The sequence below is a fragment of the Ostrea edulis genome, chromosome 3 (genome assembly GCF_947568905.1).
Source record: "Ostrea edulis chromosome 3, xbOstEdul1.1, whole genome shotgun sequence".
Lineage (NCBI taxonomy): Eukaryota > Metazoa > Mollusca > Bivalvia > Ostreida > Ostreidae > Ostrea > Ostrea edulis.
Window position 1 is genome coordinate 18,881,531 of NC_079166.1, and position 17,578 is coordinate 18,899,108.

The following is a 17,578-nucleotide window of genomic DNA, read 5'->3' on the forward strand; positions in this document are numbered from 1 at the left end:
AATTTTATTCACCGGGCATAATAACAATATCTGGTAAACTATTTGATGTTGAAAAAGTCAGTATTTTCTATAAATAATCAGTTACCTACATGTATACTACAAAAATATCGTCAGGGACAACAACTTCCACGCTTATAAAGCAGCATTTGTTTTTAAAAGTTTTAATTTTTGTTTTAATTTTAACAAATTTTTATGTATTTTATCATGCTGTTCAATGAAAATTTGCGATTTTCTGATGTTGATATAAACTTTTGTTTTTGAATGTCTGACATCTTTAAAAAGTTGGCAACGGGTATATTCTCTTTGGTTATTGATTATATCAACTTGGAATCAATACAGTTTTTCTACTTTGAACCATTGATTGTGAGAAGTCATAGGGGGTGGAGCCACCTTAATAAACAACATCGCTCCCAAAAATGATCAAACTGTAAGCATTTAAACTACATAAATTAAACCAGGGAATATTATGTAGTTTTCACACCACGAAATGTCTGACTAATCTGGCAACCTTCGCTAATACTTACGGCATGTGAGGTAAATGAAAAATTTGTTCTTAGTTATGACTAATTTGTCATGTCAAATAAATAAATGTTCGTCTCAGTGTTAATGTTAAGTTAAATCAGTGTTAAGGTAACCAAATGAGCCACAGGTTGATGACATCGCTTCCCCAACTGTTTACATTTGTAGGCATGTCTGGTTGGTTGCCGAAAAACACGTAGCTCTTCTATCTCAGAATCTTGCCATGCCGATAAAGGACCTTTTGGTTATTTTGCGTTCCATTTGTTGCAGTTGGATTAAAAAAAACTTACGTCAATTAATGTAAATATTATCTAAGAAGATGTCCCGTTTATTCTTTAATTTAAATTCTAGATCTTAACACATGTACATTAATATGATTTTGTCCGGTCTTACCCCCCCCCCCCCAAAAAAAAATTCACAACACTTTTTAAGGGTTGGGACGGCACTAAATTTCCCGGGATTGCAAGATATTTCTTCTCCAGTTCAGTTCAGTTTATTTTACTTAAACCATGAAATGATACATGATGTACATAAAACGTATTTACATATATACAATTGCATACGAATAAAACAGATAGAAAATCAGGATAACAGACAATATATTATTGAGTTTAAAAATGAACATACATAACTTTCTTAAATCTACAATAGCGTTAATTTCTGTTTGCTGTAGGTATTGTGTACAATGTCAGATCGCCATTTACAGGGGATCAACTAGGTTTCGTAGACTTTAGTAACTCGTAATTTTATTTCCTATAAATATGTAAGCTTTCTATGTTCTGTTGAAAGTCATTTCTTTCGTTGAGAAATAAATATATCGAAAAAAAAGCATAGATTTATGACTGGGAAGAAACCCTGGATAATCACCGCTGACTTTCCTGCTGGGATGACGCCGATATATCGGCATACATACTTATAACAATTATCACAGCTAGTGTATACAGGGTTATTTTCGCTCCGTGTTATTTTCGTTCCGTGTTATTTCACTCCATGTTATTTTCGCTCCTTGTTATTTTCGCTCCGTGTTATTTTCGTCCTCCTTTACTTGCTGACGGTTTCGCCATGTTTTAAGTTCACCCAGACACGATTGTGGTGAAAGAGATATAAGAGAAAAAAAATGGCTTCATTTAAAGTCTTAAATTCGCCCACTGACAACCAAGGTGAAGGGGGGGGGGGGGTTTAAAACGATACAAATATTTCCCTCTTTACAGTACTCGCGATTCTATGAGGAATGACTGTTTATGGCATATGAAAGAAAGTAAACGATTTCCCAACAGTTGGTACAAGACACAGGCAATGATCCTCTGTTGATAATCCTCGAAGAAAAGTACAGGCTACCAATGAAATTTTACATCGTTCAGTTTGAATATTTGTTGCACTGAGTTCGACAGGACTTATTCAATTACAAACTATGTTTACGTTTTACCTTTCCAATGTTTTTGTCTTTGGGATAATGGTATTGTTGCCAATTGTAATGAAAACCATTTCCTCGTGATTGCGCTGTGGACAATGCGCGTATGAATCTTCATAAAAAAATTAGTACGTCATTGTAAATTCCCATAGAAATAAAAGTACATGTAGAATGTAGATATAAGAAATATGTTTAATTTTTGAAAATAATTAAGGATAAACTACAACGCTTTACACTGGCATACCTCGAGTGAACCGGCATGAAGCGTCACAGCTATTTTTCAAAAATTAAATTCCTATCTTAATAAAATACGTGACAGTTAACTTAACAGTAAAAATAAACAACGGCACACGTCCCGGAATGAGGCTTCAATGGATTTCATATAAATCTAACCAAAATGATTTACATATTAAATGAATTTGTAAAGGAAACTAATTTCTTGATGAAAAGTGCGTACAATTAGCATTTTGATCGGGATCGGTACTTTTCTCTCTCGTTTGGTTCAAATCTGAAATACAGCGATAAATCTGAAATTTGATCATTTTCATTTCAATTTCTTATTAAAATATATTTGTCTAAGATATCCTTTTTTTCTAACTGACATGTTTTTTGAAGATTTTATCCGTAAATTAAAAAATATATTAGCAAATAACGTTTTCAATTTCCATAGATATCTTTTAAATAAAAAATTAGAACGCCTTATCTGGGTCGTTTAGGTATATTTTATTACATATTCATATCATGCACCAAATCACTGCGAAATATGGACTCTAGAATCTCTTATTTGCAAACAAAAACCTTTTTTTTTTTTTATCATTCCGGAATAATTGCGGGGGGAAAAAATCACAAAAAGAATAATTGAGAGCTCGTATTACTTGTTCGATGGTGAAATCATACATCATACGATGTGCTTACACGACCCATCAAATAAAATTTCAGTGTAATGTGCCACCTTAATACACTCAAATAAAAATTCATACTTTTTCTCAGAAAGAAAATACAATGAACGGATTTGTTGTTGGAGTTTCTCAGTCGTTGATTTATGTGAAATCAAAACATTTATTGAATGTTTGGAGGATTCGGTCGTGACATTCATACTACAACACAGACCGACAGAAAACAGTGTCAACCACACTTTTGAATTTTTATAGGGCGGTTTAATTAGAGCACCTGTTCATTTTGCTCGTAAGATTGTTTCTGCCTAGTAATGGATTTATTTCAGAAAAGAGAAACATAATTTAATTTTGTCATATTTTACGAAGAAGTTATGAATCATATTTCCGCAACGAGCACAGACAAAATACACCTAACGTTCTCCATATTTAAACAAGACGGATTAAAACGTAAATTTAGTTCAGAATAACACGAGATATACATATAAAATATCAGAAGATTCATTCGAATTTTTTATATCTTGAAATATCTTGCTGTCAGATCGGGCTCTCCATTTGATAGCTATGACAGTGAGTGTTTATGATATTAAAAAGAAGGTGATTCCAAAAGCGTCGTGGTGTCATGGATTTTGTTTTGGTAAGCTATACTCGATTTGTTGTTTTCTTGTTTGTACCTGACCTCGAAATAAAGTAATCAAGCACGTACAGTTTCTGCTCAGTGCGAGAGTACGTGTAGAGTAGTTTTCCAAGCAATTCTGCAGAAAGAAGAACTCGCTTTACGTGGTACTTGAAAAATACTGTAGGTATACATATTTTACAGTATTCAAAATTTGGCGGAATCTGAGCAGATGTACTATTTGGCATTATCGTCATTTAGCGCTTCTTCTGTTAGACACACTAATGAATAGACAGGGGTTTTCATATTTTAACGCACCCATGAAATAACGCTCTTGTTTCCTCGCCAATGGCCCGCTAGATTAAGTACGCACACAGTAAATGAAATTTGATGGACAGGTGATGGCAGTGTTTGACAAAATGATTCTCAGCGATGCATCTTATAGTCCGTGTGAGCAACAGCTAACTTTCCCCGGTCTTATATTTTTATGGTATGTTAAAATCTAGACAGTCTAAAGTTATTGTAATCATCAGAAACTGAAGCCGTCAGCTTGAAAATCTCCAAAAGTCTTGTGTGCGTTTTAACACAGATGACATACTCAGTGTGCACTTTCACAGGATTATCACAAAGTACTAGCCTAGAAAGTGCATGCGCATGTCTAGAATGTTTATACGCATGTCTAGAATGTGTGTACGCATGTCTAGAATGTGTGTACGCATGTATAGAATATGTGTACGCATGTCTAGAATGTGTATACGCATGTCTAGAATGTTTATACGCATGTCTAGAATGTGTATACACATGTCTAGAATGTGTATACGCATGTATAGAATGTGTATACGCATGTCTAGAATGTTTATACGCATGTCTAGAATGTGTATACGCATGTCTAGAATGTTTATACCCATGTCTAGAATGTGTATACGCATGACTAGAATGTGTATACGCATGTCTAGAATATGTATACGCATGTCTAGAATGTTTATACGCATGTCTAGAATGTGTATACGCATGTCTAGAATGTTTATACGCATGTCTAGAATGTGTGTACGCATGGCGAACATTTCCCCTTACATCAAACAAACATCTTTCCATGGAAACAAATCATTTAATAACAATATAACAATGTCTCCAACCTCACATCAAATATACATTGCATATATAAAAAGAGACACATTTCTACGCGTCTTGTTGATGTAAAAGAGTCAGGATATTATGCAAATATTCTTCTTAACTAACGCTTCCGAACACTACACGTGGTGCGTTAGTTAGCCACAGTAATTTTATCTCTCTATAGATGAAATTAATTTTAGTTTACGTAGCATTACAACTACAAAGGCATGCGTAAAATAAATATACACAAAATAAATTAAAAACGACGCCTTACTTGCCATAGAATCTTAGAGACATACTAAAACTATCATATACGTATATTTCTAAATATACTGGGTATGTTAGACCCACAGAACACAAGACTCATTTCTCAAGAGACAAAACTCGTCTGACGGGATTTCACAGCCAGTTATCCTGTTGCCAAAACGTCAAGAGAGACCATTTTCTTGCAACAAGGAAACTGTTCAATCTTACGCATTCATAATACATTGTACGAAACTCACACAATGGAAAGTACGAAACTGACACTGTCGTAATTAGCCAGCATCACGACACAGCCATGCAAACCCAAACCACAATGTCAAAAGATCATCTTTATGACAAGTGCTTGTAACAGAGTTATGGGATTAGCAAGCTCACAAACCTGACAGGTCGGGTTTCTGCTTCCTTTTTTAAAGTAATTATGTAAAATGAAACGCGAAAAAAGGCCACAGAGAAATGTAATTTAACATAATAGATTCAATTTAACAAACTTTTGAGATACAAAAATAATAATTGAAAAACTGCAGGTCTTTTGATTCTCACACGTTTTGAAAGTCCATGAACATAATTAATTTTCAAAACTTTGATAAACTATCCATTCTTCCAATCCCTTATCAAAACAAAATACCCACATCATAAAACATGTTTCATGAATAAAAGTATTGTGGCCCTATAAACAATCTATTTTATAAAAATGTTTTGTGCCGAGAAAGAAGGCTGCATGGGTCGACTCATACTACTCGGTTTAAACGGTTTGGCCAATTTATACACAGTAAGTCTTCTCTGGATGATTTTCGGGTTTGTGCGGGCCACAGACTTAATCATGGGGTACCTGTTAGAGGGAGATCTAGGCGCGACGTTCGTCCGAGGTCCGCTACGTGGAGGAAGCTGAATTCTTGGCACAGGTGCCTGTTTTCCTGGTAATTGCATTTGTTTTGGCATGGGTCTTACCGGAAGATGCGTATTTAAAGCTGGTCTCTGAGGTGGTGATATCGGTCTGGCTGGAGGCATTGGTTGAGGAACTTTTCTTTGAATCATGTTTTGGATTCGCCTGTGACGTAGGGCTTGACGGGCCGTCAGACCCGTGGGAGCTTTCATTGGCATGGGTTCCACTGCGACCGGCGAATAATTAGCTTGGTCTGGTCTCCCCACAAATCCGTGTCTGTTTGGGGGTGGGCGTGGATTATTGGGGTCCACATATAGCTGTATGAGCTGGTTACTGGAGTGAGAAGGCTGGGACAGCGCTGGTCCCACTTGCAGTGGTGCCGTTGCAGGTTTTGCCGTTGTTGTCGTCGTCGTCGTCGTTGTGGTGGTGGTGGTGGTGGTGACCTTGCTAAGATCCATTTTAAAAGGTAAATGCAACCTTGACGTTGCAGCATTTCTTTTACAAACTGGATCTATATTCAGCGTCATGCACACATTCCGATCGTGTTCGACTTCTAGTAAACACAGCTGTAAATTCTTGTTGGCAGCCCCGGGCTGTAATGGGAAGTCTACCCGGCATTCTGCGATATCCCCTATGTAGGAGGCCACACATTCCATTTCACATACTGCAGGAAACTGTGCGGAGACTGCGGATAGGCAACAAGCTACGAAAATCAGTATTTTGTCCTGTAAAAAAAATTTACTTCATTAGTGATAAAAAACCATCCCTAGATTTGGTGAAACTTACAACGTATCGACTCCCTTAATATCAAAGTTAAATATTAAAAAGTAAGCGAGAAAAATGAAAAATTAATATTTTAACGATGAGAAAAACGCATACGTATAGCATTCTTGTTCTCTGCGTCTTCCAGACTTTTATGAAAAGCTTCCCAAATTGTATAATGAGAGTCGTTACTCATCACGTGGCTTTTTTTTTTTTTTTTTGCTAATTGTTAAATGAAGAAGGAAAGTTGCACAACTTATTTCCATATGAGGAAAAAAAGGTGATAAAATATTACTTCACGTCAGCATGTTTCAAGTGAAAATAATAGAAAGTTATTCTTAAGGATCTTAGTTTTCCCTAAATGTATTTTTCTTGCATATATTGTTTTATGAAGTAACAATTGAAAGTTTGCTTCTCAACTTTTAAAATCAAATTTCATGGAATTTACGTATCATTTAGAAGTCGTTTTGAACAACAAACCTTTATTTTTAATGGAAATAATAATGTTTATTTAATAACTAATTTTTATCATTACTTTCACAATTTTACATTTCCTGCTGAAATAAAATGAATGGAAATCGTTAAAGTATCCAAGAAAAAAAAATTAAAATCTGTTTGACGAGGATACTAATTAAGTGAACAAGAAAAATAATGCCGTATCAAAACAATTCAACTTACCATCTTGCCTTTCCAAAAATCTTTGTGTTATTCCTTAAAGTGTTCACTGCAATTATGAGAAATGAAACTGAACGCACCCAATTATAAATTGAAGTTAATCATGTGACATTAGAATTCAAGGTCCGCTTCTGTCACGAAATTTAAGTCACGTCTTATTTGCCACGGAAAGGTTTGATAGATATATATCCCTGATGCTTCTTCCAAGCCCTCTTTATACAAACTATTTCTGAATCCTGTCATCCTGAACGCTTTTATTTTGGAGCTTGCATAAATCTTATTCGTGTAAACTTTAAATTGATTTTCGTAACATGCAAAATGCATGAATATTTCTGACGTATCGTGAGGGTAAAATTCATAGGAGACGATTAGGGAATTATTTCTAAAGAGAGATTTTAATAGCTGGTAATAAAAAATTAAAAATAATAAAATTACAATAATGTTAGCACCGCTTATATGAAAAAGAGGTCGATTTCAGTGACTATTTACCGGTGAACACATAAGATATGAAACAAAGACATTTTTTAAAAAGAATAAGTACGCAACGCCAACAGCTGTAGTAAGAACACTTGAAAATGATATTTCGAAATATACTAATTAAAGAATTGTTTTGTTTCATGTGAATGCAGAACAGCATTAACTTATATTGCACAATATTTGCTTTCAATCACATATAAACATGAGCGATTGTTCTAAATATACGTATGTTCGGAAGCTTTCTGCTGAAAATAACGAAGGTACAACATGCTCATAGATAATTCTAATTTTTGAACTCGAAAATTTACTTTCTTCACATCCCTATATTTTTCTAATTGTAAACTTTATTATCCATACAGCAATTAAAATAATCACATCTATCGGATATGAAACTTCAGCATTACAACCCAAGGTTTTGTGGAGCGTCCATTAAAACACACTCGATATTTGATAATATATATGTAGAAGAAAACTTGATAGCCATTGTATTTTAAGAGGATAACTATCAGTTATGTGACGCACAATTTGCTATCAAAATATTATAGAGTTTCTATTTGCTTGTGGTATGAAAATTTTATGATTAAGATGATTAAAATATGCAGGAGGTTTTGATCTTGAAGGTAGGTCCTTTTTTCATGTTCTCAGACGATTTAAATTCAGAGTATATCTTTAAAGCGAAAACAAAGGAAGTCGGGAAAATCGGCGATTATTCGGTAAAAATACCATACAGAGGAGAAAACGTCTGGCGTGCGCTTAAAGAGGAATACCATTCCTAAGAAATTAAAATGAAGGACATGTACAATAATATTTTGAAATTGAAAATTTTCAAATCTACTTTATTTAGTAAAAATGCAGTTTTAGTAGAAAGTAATCTGAAAAAATTTGAACCCCCTGCGAACTTGAATCCGCGATCTACAGTTCATCAGTGGACACAAAAACCTACTGAGCTACACAGCATCACACTCCTTAAAAGATTGTTGATATCTATATTTTCATTCATGTTTTATAAGGAAGTCAGCCATTATGACGATGTAGTATATACCTCCTTAAATCTTCATCTTCTTCCTTTCACAAGAAAGACGTAAATAAATATAAAAGATTTAAAAAAATAAAATAAAGTACACAATGATGTTTTCTGTAGATTTTATTACGTAAACTTGACAAAACTTTATCCCAATTAACGTGAAGCTACTGACATCTAACAGCCTGTTTGATTGTTTAAAGCTAATTTCACCTACGCCATCATTACACGTACGACATGGAATCCATAACGTGGTTTACCAAGGAATGACACGCGAAGGCGTAAAACTTTTGTAAACACCAAAATTAATCAACATACATGAAAGTTTAATCCATGAATTATATTCAAATTCTAAAAAGATTCAATCGGATAAACACACGTTTCCTGTAAAATTTCCAGAAGCGGAAGTGAGCCGAGACAAAAGGAAACTGTACTAATAATAAAAAGTACAATGTAATAATAATAAAAAAAAGTACAATCGCTTGGTAAATTTCTGTATTTGGAATTCTACCATTGCATCTTAAACAGACATTAACAAAAGTCCGGTGTTAGAAGCGCGAATCACGGGTCTTTCGGATATGACCTTGAAAATGGACATCCCTTGTGATAAACGTTGGTACCATAAAATACCCTCACTGCAACGGTCGTGAGCGCCCTGCATCTGTCTCTTAAAATGTGCGGCACTTCATCCACAACTACACATCTCTAGATGGGACGTGAAACTTAGTAAAACAACGAACACACAAAATACATTTTAAACAAAGAAATTCGAATTTCAAGCTAATCAGAATGCAATCTTCTGCCTCATTTTCGTTATGCTGGGAGCTTCGGACATTAATATTAACACGGAAATCATACTAGTGTTTTACTTCCATGAAAAATTGACATTTTAAATAGTTACGTATGATATTAACCACACACATACAGGCGCTGGCCCGTCTCCAGACAGTGTCATAAAAGATTTGTATTGCAGGGTGAATGTAGATAGAATGCTACCGCCAACACATCGCTATCCGCATTTTGTCATCATGGAGATATTTCTTTGGATCGTAAAACTGTCACAATAGTGTCTTTTTCTAAAAATATTTCAGCGGAACCTCCGCCACCGAGTTGACAGTTAAGCAATTAAAAATGCGAACATTCTCTCCCCATTCTAAGTTAGTATCAGCTGCCTTCAGGTCTCCGGCCTCAAAATATACAAACATTGGTGAATTAAATATTTATTTAAATGAAATTTTACTTATTTCATAATGATTTCATTGTTTGAAATTTTGAAGTGTATGAATTAAACATAAAATAAAAAAATCTCCCTGATTTATATACCTCTAGACCTGGCTGACGCGTTCAGACGTTCAGGAGCTCCTCCATGTAACATTGACACGATCACGTGAATCATAGCACCCCAAAAGCTGGACATTGGATGTAACATGCTCGTAACGAGTTATTCGATTAGACAATGTGTAAATAAATGTGCTCGCTTAGGATTACAAAAAAATTAAATCGCATTTCTTGCTCCTTTTTCTTGTTGTTAGTTCAACTGAGGTAAAAGTTCGGGTAAGTTTTCTAAACACCGTTTTGTCTGTCGTCAATCTTTCCTCTCCGTCCGTCCGTCCGTCTGCCTATCCATAAACTTTAGATAATCAAGAAAAGCCAAAAATAAAATGGGGCAATTGAAAAATCGTCTCAAAAATCACTGGGCCAAAAAGATTGAAATTTGCACGAAAGTTTCCTGACATAGTGTAGATTCATGTTTGTTCAAATCATGGCCCCCAGGGTATGCTGGGATCACAATGGGGGATCAAAGTTTTACATGGGAATATAAAGGAAATATCTTTCAAAATCTTTTTCCCAAGAACAGCAGGGCTATTACGAGTCATAAAAATATGGAAGTATCTCCGGGTACTGTAGAAACTCTAAAACTCCATTGTTATTTCGGATTTCAAACATTTCGGTTGAGCATCACTGAAGAGACATTATTTGTCGAAATGCGCATCTGGTGCATCAAAATTGGTACTGTATAAGTTTTACATTCAAGTTGTTCAAATCGTGGCCGCCAGGGCTAGGGTAGGGTTACTATCGGGGATCAAAGTTTATATTGGAATACATAGGAAACATTTATAATATATTCTCCTCAATAACAACGGGACTATGAATACTCATATCAATATGCAACCATCCCCAGGTATTGTAAATTCAAGTTCATTCAAATTGTGGGCCTCCGAGGGTAGAGTGGGGTCACTACCGGGGATCAAAGTTTTACATTGGAATACATAGGAAACATAAAAATCTTCATATCAACACCAGCAGGGCTATGACTATTCAATGGTAATGCAGATCCCAGTTTGTTCAAGTCATGACACCACGGGGAGGTAGGATGGGGGCCACAATAAAGTATCAAAGTTTAATATTAGGATATATTGGGAACATCCTTAAAATTTCTCAAGAACAACTGGGTCATGATTAGTAATATTGATATGCAAACATCTTCAGGTAGTGTTCAATTCCGCCCCTTGGGGGTGTGGGTGTAGTGTAGGGTGTGACCACAATCGGATATCAAAGTTTTATGTGGGAATATAAACCATACTAATTCATATCAAAATACAAACGTCCCTAAGTTGTTGGGATTCAAGTTTTGTTTTGTATATTTTGGTTTTGTCTGTCTGAAATTTGAACCTTGCTCTTAAGTTATGAATGGTGAGTGATAGGGCTGTCATATTTCGTATGTTTATTTCTTGTGAAGACTTTTCTTTTTAAAGTTTTTAAAATTGTTGACTTTGACCTTGGAGATCGACCTGTTTTTGAAGAAAACCTACATGTGACGTAAAGTATTCAAGGTACATATTTTTATGTATAGATTCCTTACATTTTAAATCATGATGATTGGGCTTATGGGTTGACCTCAGGGGTTGACCCTTTCAAAACCTTAACCAAAACTTTGACCTTACTCTTAACCTTTGAATGGTGACTGGTAAGACTCTCATATATCATATGTGCCTTTCTTTTGATAGAACCTTTTTGTGGTATTAAAGTTTTTAACCTTGTTATCATGACTTTGAGGTTTGTCCTACTTTTAAGAAAAACTAACCTAATCAGTATCTCCTGAACTACATCTAACTAAGGTAGGGCTTTCATATTTTTTGTATTGATACCTTATGGCAAGAAATTTCCTTTGATGTCATGATGTTTGACTTTGTGACCTTGACCTTTGAGTTTGGCCCAAATTTTAAAACTTTAAACAAAACATTAACCTTGCTCATAATTTTTTAATGGCTGGCGAGTAACATATCTTTCATATGTCATGCATGCAGTCTCTTAGTACCAAAGTTTTTGACCTTGGAATTTGATCTGTTTTTAAGAATAGTTAATCTAGGTAATATCTCCTAAACTATTTAAGATAGGGTTTTTATGTTTTGTGCATAAATTATTTTTTTTGTCGAGTGGGACGTTAAACAAAATACAATCAATCAACCAACCATACCATGGTTTTTGACCCTGTATCATAAAAATCCTATAAAGAATACAAAATGAAAAGAAGGGCAGACGATTGCAATTTTTGACATTTCAAACAAGTGTCATCCACCTTTCAATTCATAAAGCATGTACTACTTTACAAAAAACCATGTTACAGATGTTTCCGGTCAATAAAAATCAATTGTCTGTCACCTGCTCCTATAGACAGGAAATGTTCCAAGTTCCGCCCTCTAGCGGACTGATACAGGTGATTTACAAGTTATAGTTTTATGCTATAATTAAGCCTCCACAGGATAGTGTTGTCAACATTGATATATCGGATGACGTAGTATTATAAAGATGAACCTATTACTGACTGTAGAAAAGGAAATGAAAGGTTGATATAAAACAAATTGTTTAAAACTCCCTTTTTATTAAAAAAAAAGTCATACCCGATAAATCAAAAGACACATGCCTTTCACTTTCTAATACCGGGAGCTTCACGAAGAAACATTCACTGTCCATGTCAGACGTCCGAGGTTTTACACGGGGCCAGGATCAAACCAGGTTTTATGGGATAGACTTTCCCCGTACAGACTCTCCCGGAAAAACGGGCATGGTTAGATCCCCCTCCCCGCGTAAAAATGGACCCAAGAAAGAATTAACCTGTGTCCATCTTCACCCTAGGAAAAACTGCCTCAGTGTAGAATTCTCCCCAAATGATCTAGAGGGGCTATACTGCATTATGTCAAGTAATATCTAAAAGCACAATAATTTCCATTTACTAACGCTTATTGTTTTTTCTCGAAAAGCACATACTTATTTATATTTCATTCAAGTTTATCAAGTTTCACCGTTTTACTCATTTACTCACAAAGATTGCGCAGCAGACAGTCTATTTATAGGCCTCACCCTCCATTCCTCATTATTACTCTTATATCCATTTTCCTAGATTTTTTTTTTATCATAAAAGGTGAAGATAACGAATAGTGATCATTCTCATAACTCCTATAAGGAATACAAAAGAAAACATTGGACAAAAATAGACCCCTGGACATACCAGAGGTGAGATCAGGTCCAGGCCCCAGGATCATGTAACAAACTCAGACTTTTAAAGTCAAAATTTCAATCACCTGTAAAATATTCATTACTTTTGAACTGAAACTCTTAATTTGCAGCCACTAGAAATTCAATGAAACAATATTGAATAGCAATTTTCTTTTGGAATGATTGACTTCTCAATCATTTCATCACAATATTCCGATTTTGACTTAAGCTTAAGATGTTTCATGATCCTGGGACCTGGTGCCTAGGAGGAGTAAGTATCTCCAGGCGACCGGTCACACACGCCGTGAGCCCTATGTCTTGATCAGGTAAACAAAATTTACCCCATATAACAACCTTACTTTTGCATTTTCGCCAAAATCTATACACTAAAATCTATATCGGAGTTAATTTAAATCATGAAAAAATAAAAACACTCAAAATATCTGTAACGTTTATTGCATGTATTAAATCTAATTTACACTGTTTTGTGATTAAATGATAGGGTTTAAGTGTTTATTTAAGAGAAAACGTTTAAATTCATCTTATTTGAAGTATCCTATGTCCTTCAGATATCACTCTGTTTTTCACTACAGGTTACTCCATTTACCTGATTAAGATATAGGGCTCACGGTGGGTGTGAGCGGTAGACAAAGGATGCTTACTCCTCTTACGCACATTATCCCACCTCTGGTATATCCAGGGGTCCGTGTTTGCCAACTCTCTATTTTGTATTCCTTTTAGGAGTTATGAGATTGATCACTGTTCGTTATTTTCACCTTTCATAGTTTAGTACAGTTACCTATACTTACCTAGACTATTACAATTTTTGCGATAGTTGCTACAACTGAAAATTTGTATTGCAGGAAATGAAAATGTCCGATTTATACAATACAATATTATGCAAGGTTTTACTGTAGGAAATCGAAGTACATCGGCGTTTTTTATGCAAATAAAACTTTTTATGTGTTAATTATCGATTATCAAACATCACAAAATCGATTTAGTGTATGCTATTTCGTTTTATTCAAATAGGTCAAAGCACAGCACGTTATTGCTTTCATGGAGTATCAAACTGTTTGCATCAGTTGACAGTGTTTTTAAGGTAGCTCCACCCTCGTGTGACTTATCAATATTAATGGTTGAAAGAGGAAAAACCCTATTACTTTTCACTCAATAGAGTTTAACTTTACAACTAACCAGTGGAAATATGTATGCCACCACATTTTTAAGATGTTAGATTACAAAACCAGAAGTATAGGTCAACATAAGAAAATCACACATTTTCATAAAACAGAATAATTTGTATAGATAAAAACTTGTTAAAATGATAAATTTTTAAAGCCAACACTTTAGAGAAACTGTTAATTTATAATAATGTATAAATTGATTGTGGGTATTAAGGAAATTATTGTATAATAGACATGCAGAAGGGGGAATACCAGCATAGGAGTTATTGCCCTTGACAACATTTTTAAAAATTATTATTGATAATTGACTATCTATGGAAAATATATATGTTTCTTCACAATCAATAGTTTACCAAATCTTTTATGTTATTTAGTGAAGATATATTTCCTCTGAAAAATATATTAAATTTCTATCTTGCGCAAAGTAATATAGATTTTTGCATTAAGCTATGACATCACATGAGGGTCGATCTACCTTAAAGTATTTATAAAACTTTTGTTTTTGTTTGGGAAACGCCAACTTTCTTCACATGTTTCAGCGTACAATATAACTGGTACAATATTTGCTGAAGAGAGATAAACCCAAGGGTTGCATACAGTATAACATGCTTATAACGAACCCGCTTATAAAGAATTTACAATTATTGCAAAATTATACATATTACCCCATGAGAGGATATAACGGAACTTGTATTAGACATAACGAAGTTTGGTGATGATGTGCAGTTTTTCGTTATGACCATGCTTTACCGCATATTTCTCTTCTTGATAACCATTATTGATTGCTTTAATTTCCATTCAAATTTTCAGGTCGTATGGCATGCAATAAATATCACAAATATCAAAGGTCTAAATATACTTAACATTACATATAAATTAAGGCACTTGTTAAAATTCAAATTGGAAAAAAAAGCTGCTTGGCTTTATCCGTGTATATACATTGTATATCAAACAGGATAATATATACAAATAAGAACAGTGAGATTAATGAACAAGTGAAGATAACAGTAATTAATGGACAAGTGAAGATAACAAACAGTGATCAATCTCATAAGTCCTATAAAGAATATAAAATCTAGAGCAGGTGGGGCAAACACGGACCCCTGGACACACTACAGGTGGTATCGGGTGCTTAAGAGGAGTAAGATTGATTGATTTTATGTTGTTTAACGTCCCTCTCGAGAATCTTTCACTCATATGGAGACGTCACCATTGATGGTGAAGGGCTGCAAAATTTAGGCCTATGATGCTCGACACTTACGGTCTTTGAGCAGGGAGGGATCTTTATCGTGCCACGCCTGCTGTGACACGGAACCTTGGTTTTTGTGGTCTCATCCGAAGGACCGGCACGCGTTTAGTCGCCTTCTATAACAAGCAAGAGATACTGAGGATCTATTCTAACCCGGATTCCGGATCCCCACGGAACAGGAGGAGTAAGTATGCCCTGATAATCGATCATACCCGCTTTGAGCTCTTTATCTTGATCGGGTAATCGGAGTAATCCGTAGTCAAAAGAATTAAGTAAGAAATGAATAATAATTGAAATGAAAAGCGCCAGAGGACATTCGAGCTAAGGACAGTTGCATTTTCGTGATCTTCGTCATAATTATCACGATCATAGAAAATTGCGAAATGCTGACTATAAACGGGGCAGTAGAAACCCCTGTAACATCAACTTATTTGTAAGTAGCCCGCATAGGCTGAAAGATATATCATATGCAGAATATGCTCTTGCATATGGAATCTTTTTAAAAGAAAGATAATATCACATCTTGGTAAGAATGGAATTATTTTTATTTTCAGAATTAGAAAGTCAGAATACGTATGACTTGAATATATGTAAACATCAAACTATAAAGGAAATCTTTTATATCAATGAAAATGAACAGATGGAAAATCAAATACAAAATATGAAACACCTTAAATCAATAATGGCTTTATACAAAAATGAAAGTAAAGGACATGATAGAATAAGATGAATAGAATTTTGAAAACATGCTAAAGTGAAGATGAAGACGGATATTAAAGTTAGGTAATGTAAAGGTGAATATCATAAAGATGAACTATTTAATGTGATAAATTCCTGTCGAAAAGGAGAGTGAAATGATGCATTTGGAAATAGAAAGGTTAATTTCATTTTCATCGTATCATTATATGCCAAAGTAATACTCAAACACGGTATTGTAACATTTGCACATGAAAAATAAGATGTGAAGAAATTGCATGTTGTTGCATTCATTTTTAAATTTATAGAAATGTCTTTTATGATGTAGTTCTTCTACGGTCATTACAGCATTTCCTGTTAATGAAAAACAGAAATGTTTTTCTATGTTTCACTCATCCGAACATAAAATATTTCTAAAAAGATTTTGAAGAAATATATGAAAAAACGACCTATAGAGTGTGTTGAGCGCCTATCGACCAGTTAATTATAGTATACAAACATCACGTGACTTAGATAGCGAGGAAATGGAAGTAGACACCAAGAAGTACGTCAAATACAATCTACAAAACATAATGTGTATATCAATATTACAGGAATGCACACACACAAACGCACACAAAAACGTGCTTGAACTGGCTGATTGCTTGTCGATGACCAATTTACCTCGACCAGAACCTTATATACTTGGACCAAATAACTATCATGTACTTCCGCGTATCAAAAGATTTCCTACACTACAATACAACTTATAGAAAATTATGTTCTTTAAAAAGACCAGACAAACAACTAGTGTGTCAGGAGAGAGATAAAAAGAAAGACAGTATTCAGTCCTTAATGTGACAATAATTATGAAAATTTTAATGACTTTCAATTGATCTTAATAATTGGTTCTGATTTTCTATTTGTTAATTTGCAAATGAATATTTAAATTCTACATGTTCTACACGTGACTAAATTTGAATAAAAAAGTCCTGGCGATTAACCGTTTGCAATTACATGTAGTATATACAAAATATATTATTGTTCATGAAATTTACATGACTTTATAGTTCACGACAAAAACATATACACTTCCTTTAAGTACATTTTACTCCAACATCTTCCCAATGAGAACAGGTAAATGTTTCGGTTTTACAATGAAACAGTGATGTTTCTTCTCCTGTACATTTAAGTTTTCCAAGAACTATGGGTCCACTTCCACTCCCAAAGTGGGCGCAACACCATTTGTTCACCGGTCTATGGAGACACAAATAAAAATCATCTTAGCAACGTATATTGATAATACTTTCCTTTATGTTTCGTTCATAAACAGACA

General features: G+C 34.5%; 2 protein-coding genes across 3 annotated transcripts in view; both read right to left on the reverse strand.

The window, feature by feature from the left end:
• Positions 1–4,527: 4,527 nt before the first annotated feature.
• On the reverse strand, positions 4,528–7,361 carry LOC125674630 (proline-rich protein 14-like). Of its 2 annotated transcripts, none has more exons than XM_048911875.2 (2): positions 7,140–7,361; positions 4,528–6,424 (listed from the first exon to the last, which is right to left on the reverse strand). In XM_048911875.2, the coding sequence occupies exons 1-2, from the start codon at positions 7,140–7,142 to the stop codon at positions 5,495–5,497; spliced, it is 933 nt and encodes a 310-aa protein (XP_048767832.1). In that variant the 5' UTR covers positions 7,143–7,361; the 3' UTR covers positions 4,528–5,494. The 2 variants fall into 2 exon arrangements, with proteins under 2 accessions (XP_048767832.1, XP_048767831.1); XM_048911874.2 differs by lacking the exon at positions 7,140–7,361 and adding an exon at positions 6,579–6,636.
• Positions 7,362–16,094: 8,733 nt separating this feature from the next.
• LOC125674606 (deleted in malignant brain tumors 1 protein-like) overlaps positions 16,095–17,578 on the reverse strand; it is a 63,162-nt gene continuing 61,678 nt past the window's right edge. The window contains exon 38 of the mRNA XM_056160790.1: positions 16,095–17,499. Coding sequence (XP_056016765.1) covers positions 17,340–17,499 — 160 coding nt within the window. The 3' untranslated portion in view covers positions 16,095–17,339. The remainder of the gene's footprint in view (positions 17,500–17,578) is intronic.